General features: G+C 44.3%; 1 protein-coding gene across 1 annotated transcript in view; it reads left to right on the top strand.

Moving 5' to 3' along the window:
- Positions 1-6,928, top strand: part of ABCG5 (ATP-binding cassette, sub-family G (WHITE), member 5) — a 32,555-nt gene that overhangs the window by 20,483 nt on the left and 5,144 nt on the right. The window contains exon 11 of the mRNA XM_010842304.1: positions 3,640-3,825. Coding sequence (XP_010840606.1) covers positions 3,640-3,825 — 186 coding nt within the window. The remainder of the gene's footprint in view (positions 1-3,639; positions 3,826-6,928) is intronic.

Raw genomic sequence — 6,928 nt, forward strand, 5'->3', positions numbered from 1 at the left:
GGTGATGGGGGCTTGAGGAATCAAGAGTGACTATGGGAAGAGGGCTTCGAAAAACCATGAAGCATCCCTGATGCTTTTGATGGATGGTTTGTAGATGATGCTTTTTATTTCATAGAACTTTTAACAGATGTAATCTGAAAGTATGTAGAGAGTCATTTGTTGATTTGGTGTGACAGAGAGATGTATCTTCCTTAATCCCTGTGGCTTTCCCCTAAGATGGGGGAATCACGTGGTATTCTGTGACTCCAGCAGTGAAAGGTGCTCAGCTTGTCATCCCAAGAGAGGGCTTCAGGCGGTCCTGGAGACATTGTCTTTCTTCAGGCCGCTGCATTCCTGTGCTGTGCTCCTATTAGTAGAGACACCCATGATATGCCATGTGAATAATTACTATGAATCAAGTGAAATACAGGTAGAAGGTAAGCAACAGCCCGGTTAGTTTGAGCTCTAAGATGAGGAGTTGAAAGGCCTGCTGCAGGCTCTTAGATGTCGGTGTCAACCTGGGGGTGGACAGAGGCAAAATTGCTGGTTCTGGTGGGCAGGAGGGTAGACTCTCACGGCCAGGGTGTGGCAGGGACCTCGTGGCCCTCCTTGCTGGTCCTGATGAGGCCTCTTTATCCTCTGACACTCAGGAACACGCTGAATCTCTGATCTGTGATGTAAACTACAGGCCCAACCCATGTGTGCATCCTCAGTCACGTCTGACTCTTTGTGGGGACTGAAAGTTGGAGTTTTTTTGACTCTTAGCAGCATATCAGACCTGAACTCACTCAGTAGCAAAATCTGATCGGAACCAACATAAGGTTCTTTGTACTTTCCTAACAGTAACACTTCTGTTTCCTGGAAATACTAATGTGCTTGAATGCAGTTGAAGTCCTGAACCCCACTTTGGCAAGCATGGTCTATGCAGTATGACACCTTCTGCAAATCTGTAAATTGCTGCATTCCAAAACACATCTGTCCCTAAAGTGTTTCAGATGATGGATTGTGGACATAAGCAAATCTCCACATGACTTTAATTCAAGAAAACGTAAGATTAATATAAGCAATATTAATAAAATATTATTATTATTAAAAAAACACTGTGTTGAGGCATATAATGACAATAATGATGACTAACATATTGAGTGCTTGCTTTTATGTCGGGCACTAAGAGGTTTAAATATATCATTTCATGTAATCCTGGTCACCATTCTGTAAAGATGGCATTATTCATTATTTTTGTTTGAAGACTAGGAAGCTGAGGCACCAATGGGATGTCTCTTCCCCATCCTTATCCCAGGGAATTACTTGAAGGAGACCAAGTGTCCATTTTTGGTTGGGCAGGAAGAGGGCCTTTTGGAGGCTTTATAAAGGAGAACTGGAGAGATTCAAATGAGCAACATTTGAACAGATGGAAAAGGAGCAAGGGTATTCCAGGGGAAGAGAGAGAAGGAACATAAGTTTAGAAGCAAAAACACACGAGACCTTTTCAGAGAAAAGGTTCAGTTGTGCTGTGGGGAAAGGAGAGTTGGAAGGAGTAGTGGAAAATATGACTGATGGCCCTGGAGCCTGGTAGGCGAGGTGCTGAATGCCAGGCAAAGGGGCTGAGGCGGATTAGATATTGGGACACAGTGGAGGATTTCAAACCTCAGGGAGTGACTCATATCTGTTTGACTTGGGAGGGCGAGGTCCACATCACTTTGGTTGCAGACTGGAGTTAGGGCAGGACACTGGCCAGCCCAGTGAGGAGCCGTGGCAACTGTTTGGGAAGGGCAGAAGCCCTGGTAAAGACAGTATCGGTGGCAACAGAAAGTGGGGGGGATCACTTTGAGATGTTGGGAAAGTAGAATTGAATGAACTCAAATGAAATGGATTTGTTGAGGGGTAAATAAAATCACGGATGATGCCTGCATTTTCAGCCTGGGACCATGGGAAGGTGACAGCCTCCTTATCGAGTTTGCCAGGAAAGAGAACTGATTTGGTTTTGAACACATTGCATTTGAGATGCTACAGGACACCCAACTGGAGATGTCAGTCTGAGGTTTGGGTGACAGGTTGGTGTAGAAAAAAAATAAAGGCAAGAGGAGTAAGAGTCAAGACCTGGAAATGGATTCTTTATGAGAGAATGTTAGAAAGGGAGGAAGCAGTCTGAGTATAATATCTTAAGAGGAACATTCAGAGAGTAGAAGAGGCAAGTGACTCAGTGAGAGAGGCAGAGAGGTGGTCAGAGGTGGAAGGAGAAGCAGGATCAGGCAGCATCAGAGACACCAAGAGAGGAGAGAGTTTCAAGGGCATATAATAAACCTGTCAGTGCTGCAGATGTTCAAGGAGATGTATCAAAAGATTAAGGAGGTATTGGTGCTCTTCCAAAAAAGAGCTTTAGCAGAGTGGTGGGGGTGCAAGGCAGGTTTACAAGGGAAGAAGGAGTGAGACGGAAGGAGATGCTGTTTGAGAAGCTTGGTGGTATAGAATAGAATGAAGAGGGGGAAGTTACTTAAAAGGTTAGCAGACTCAAGGAATGGTTATTTTATGACATGTTAAGTAAGACCATTGAGAAAAACACTAGATTGAGAGTAGATGAAACTATAGAAAAATTGGATAGTTCACAGATCGTTTCCAGATTAGACCAGAGACAGGGAAATCAGGTTAACATAGAGCAGTTTTAAGTAACAAGTAACATTTAAATACAAGACCTGGTGAGTGATCAAGATTAAATGGGTGGAGTCACTGGAATTGATCAGGTTACCTAATTAGGAGGCACTGGTGTTGATGAATTATCAAGATTAAAGACCTTGAGGATAATAATGATGGACAGGAGTGTAAAACTGACCCTGGTCCAGAAGCTCTGAAAGTATGAAAGGTGAGACAATGCCTTAAAAGTCACAGAGGACTGCACTGGGGCAGAGAAGTGATAGCATAAGCAAAGTTCATGATTTGTATAGGAGGAAAGGCCGATGACCTTGAAGAGTGGTAGGGAGGGGTGGATGTTAAGACAGGCTAACTCCTCCTCCTTACTCTACAAATGGAAGAAAGAGCAGCCATGTCTGAGGGCTGTTGAGCACATGCTGTCACCAGGGAAATGTTATTTGGTGAAAGGAATATAAGGGGTTATAAGGGTAGCTTGTTTACAAGAACATGAAGGTCGAATCAGTGGAAGGGTTTGGTAGAATAAGACAAGAATGGAATGGAACGGGCCTGGGGAGGGCTAATTCCCTCCCCAGAAAAGCGGAGAAGGATTCTCATACTGGCAATAACCCCAGGATATAGGAATGAGGCGCCCAGAAGGAGGGGCTGAGAACCAGGTTTTGTGTGTCCTTGGCATTAGGGCGGAAGCAGTGCTGGCCAGGCGGAATGTGGAGAAGCCTGGACACCTCAGCCCTACTTACTGCAGCGAGTTGTGACCATCCTCTAAGTGTTGGTATTTTTCTGGGAGAGCTGTAAAAAAGGAAAACAGGGCTCAGTTGACTTGGGGCCAACAGAACAGTTCTCAGGACAAAATGGCCTCAAATGCTGTGTTCCAAAAAGGCCTTTCAAAGGTGGGGTTTGGCTTGCCCTGCAGACTTCCCACCCACTAACTACCATGGATTTATTCCTAGAAGGCAACTGTGCAGTTTTTCTTATAACCCTTGGAGAGGAACTAAAGACCTTATGTTTTTCCAGGACTCTGGCCTTATACCCCGAGGCTGCCAGATTTGCATATTTCTCTGTTGCTCTCTTGGCCCCCCACTTAATTGGTGAATTTCTAAGCCTTGTGCTACTTGGCGTGATCCAAAACCCAAATGTGGTCAACAGCGTGGTGGCCCTGCTCTCCATTGCTGGGGTGCTTATGGGCTCTGGCTTCGTGAGGTAAGATCTAACAATACCAACCGATTTAGACTGGTGTGGTTTGATGTTAATGATCACCTAATGATGATGATTGTAAGGCATTCCAGAGGAGCGTGGTGATACTCTATCACCTCACAGTCCAGAGTGTTTATAGCGCTTACTAATCAATATTGCTTAGACTCTGAACTGTTTACAGTTTATTCAATAAAATGTCTTCAGAGTGAGATTCAGGAAATGATGATTTAGGTGTGTTATCAATATGATTCATATGTCATAAGACATTACAGCAAAAGGAGAAAACCCAAGGTGTCCTCCAGAAGCACAGCCTATTACAGGCTAACTAGCATGCATTTAGTCCATTTCTTCCCCTGGCACTGTTGAGTTTCTAGTCTGGCTCTCAATTCCCAGGTATTTCAAGGAAGTTAGAATAGTCAGATAAGAAAAGAGGTAAGAGAAGGTAAGAGACTGCTGAAGAAAGTATCAGGACCAGAAGGACATGCACCAAATGTTAACAGTAATTATCTCTGGGTGACATTCATTTTAATTTTTCTTTATATTTTTCTCTCTTTTGTGAACTTTCTATAATGGACAGCATTATTTTATAACCAGGAAACAATATACTTGCACACATACATATGTTTTAAAAAAGTAGTAGTAAGAAGGGTGGAAAATTTTAGGAGGGTGAAAGTGGTTCCTGGTGGGTGATGTGAGTTGGATCTAGCAAGCAAACTATGGGTCCCTGAGAAAAATGTGAAGACGGCTATTTCTTTGACTTAAAAACCAATCAAATAAGCTACTGAGCAGCTATTACATGTAATCATATTTCTTTGTTTACTTATTTAACTCAGAGCAATCGATGTTCAGGTAAGAAAACTAAGCTCAGACTTGACTTTGTTCTGCTCACACTGTAAAAAGCCTCTCAGGAAGCATGTGGCTCCCTGAAGTCAGTCTTCCTCCTACCATTCAGCTGCCAAGTGACCATTGGCAAGTCACTTTTCCATCTTAATTAGTTTCGTTTATAAGATAGAGATAATGATCTCAGCCCCCTCTGTCTCAAGGGAACATGAGACTCATGAGGTCATCGGTGTGGAAACACTTCATGAACTGTAGTGACTTATAAAAGGTGAGATACCATTAAGCAAAGTGAGCTAGGTTTTGGCCAGTTAAGGAGATATTTTTGTGCAGTGACACCATGACATTATATTTGCCTATGTGGCTTAAGTGGCTTGTTCGCATCTATGAAAAATGCACAGGATCCAGTTACCCCAATGGCATGAAATCAAGCCCGCAGGTTACAGACCCAACCTTCAGCAGCATTTCCTCTTTCTTATTTGAATCGTTATGTGTTTGGTTTATAGGAAGAGGGAGGGAGGCAGTGGCCAACATTACCAAAATGCTCTTGGGTTCTTTGCAAAACCTCAATATCCCAAGGCCTCACCTGGGTTCCACTCCCATCATTGGGGTAAAACTACTCCTGAAGGCCACATCAACGTCTTAGTCATCGAGTTTATATTTTTCCTTCAACTCATCTTTCCTGACTGACTGCCTACAACATTTGCACTTTTGGCTCCCTCTTCCTTTAAACTCAAGTGGAAAGAGCTTTGTTTTTCTTAACAAAAGAATGCAGGTTCTTTGGGGAAAAAATATACACAATGTAGAAACATACTAAGTAAGTTATTTACCTGAAGTATCACAGCCCAGAGTTAAATTTTGTTGTGTATTTTGCTAGACTCTTACGTAATCTTTAATTAAAATAAGCTCATACTGTTGTGAAAGAGTAAGGTATGCATGCTTATTTCCCCTGTGTGGAAGGTCCCACGTCAATCAATTTGGGTCTATGGTTCCTCCGCCTTGGACATATTGTGAGGACTTCTGTGTCACTGCCTGGTTTTCCTCCTGTGTCTTTCACTGATCGATTTGTCCCCCTCTGCGCCTGCACAAAGCCTGCCTGCCGTTGCCTTGGCACAGGACAAGCGGTCTCTGACAGGCCCCTTTATTAGGTCTCACTGCTCATGTTGCAGTCTTCCTCAGATACACTGTCAGCATCTTGAGAGAAGCGTTACAGCTTCTCTCAGTGTCTGGCCCAAGGCCTTTAACCAATTAGGTTTGCAAAAAATATTTGGACTGAGTAAATAAATGAATGACTACTCTCTTCTAGGACTTACCTGTACACTGGATCGGTGACCAGATCACACTGGTTTTCTTCCCCGCTGTCAAGTCCCAAATGCATGTGGGGCCTTTGTGTTTGCCCTGTGGGGTGCAGTACAGGACAGAGACACGTGGTTCCTGCCTCCTCACACTCCAGCCAGCTGGGCAGCCGTCTTCTCCTGTCTTCTTCATCTTGTCCCAGGCCTTTGTCATCTCATCCTTGAACTTCCGCTGTAGCCTGCTCCCTTTATTGCTGTTCCTCCTGTGTCCTTATTCTGGTCCATCCTACTTGCTGGTGCCGCATTAATACTCTTAAAACACTGATTGACATGTGATCGTTTTCATGGTCCTTCAACGGCAAGCCCCTACAAGGCCCTGAAAACAGCTGGTCATGGCTGCCGTTCTCAACTCGCCTCCCACTGCTCCCAGATCAGACCCTCCACTCGAGCCTTTCTAGCCCAGTCGCACAGGCCTGTGCTCACACTGTTCTGCTGCCCTAGGGTTCTTCCTTTTCCCCAGACTCCCATCTATCCTTTCCAATCAGCTGCCTCTCAATGTGGCTAAGTCAATTTCATGCCTCAGAACATTGTCAATATCTGAAAGTCATGGAGTTTGGGGATCACTTGGTGAAACCGTAAATACTAAATACAAGAATATCATGGACACTTGGTACTATTTTTTTATACTTTCTAAGCACAAATGGTTCACTGCTGTGTATTTTTATAGTCTTAAGGCTATAGAATCTCTGTCTCCCAACTCCATTATGAATCCTTAGGGGTAGGTACTTCTTTTGGATTCCTTCAGATCAGATCAGTCGCTCAGTCGTGTCCGACTCTTTGCGACCCCATGAATCACAGCACGCCAGGCCTCCCTGTCCATCACCAACTCCCGGAGTTCACCCAGACTCACGTCCATCGAGTCAGTGATGCCATCCAGCCATCTCATCCTCTGTCATCCCCTTCTCCTCCTGCCCCCA

This window comes from Bison bison, unplaced genomic scaffold (genome assembly GCF_000754665.1).
Source record: "Bison bison bison isolate TAMUID 2011002044 unplaced genomic scaffold, Bison_UMD1.0 scf7180017864177, whole genome shotgun sequence".
Lineage (NCBI taxonomy): Eukaryota > Metazoa > Chordata > Mammalia > Artiodactyla > Bovidae > Bison > Bison bison.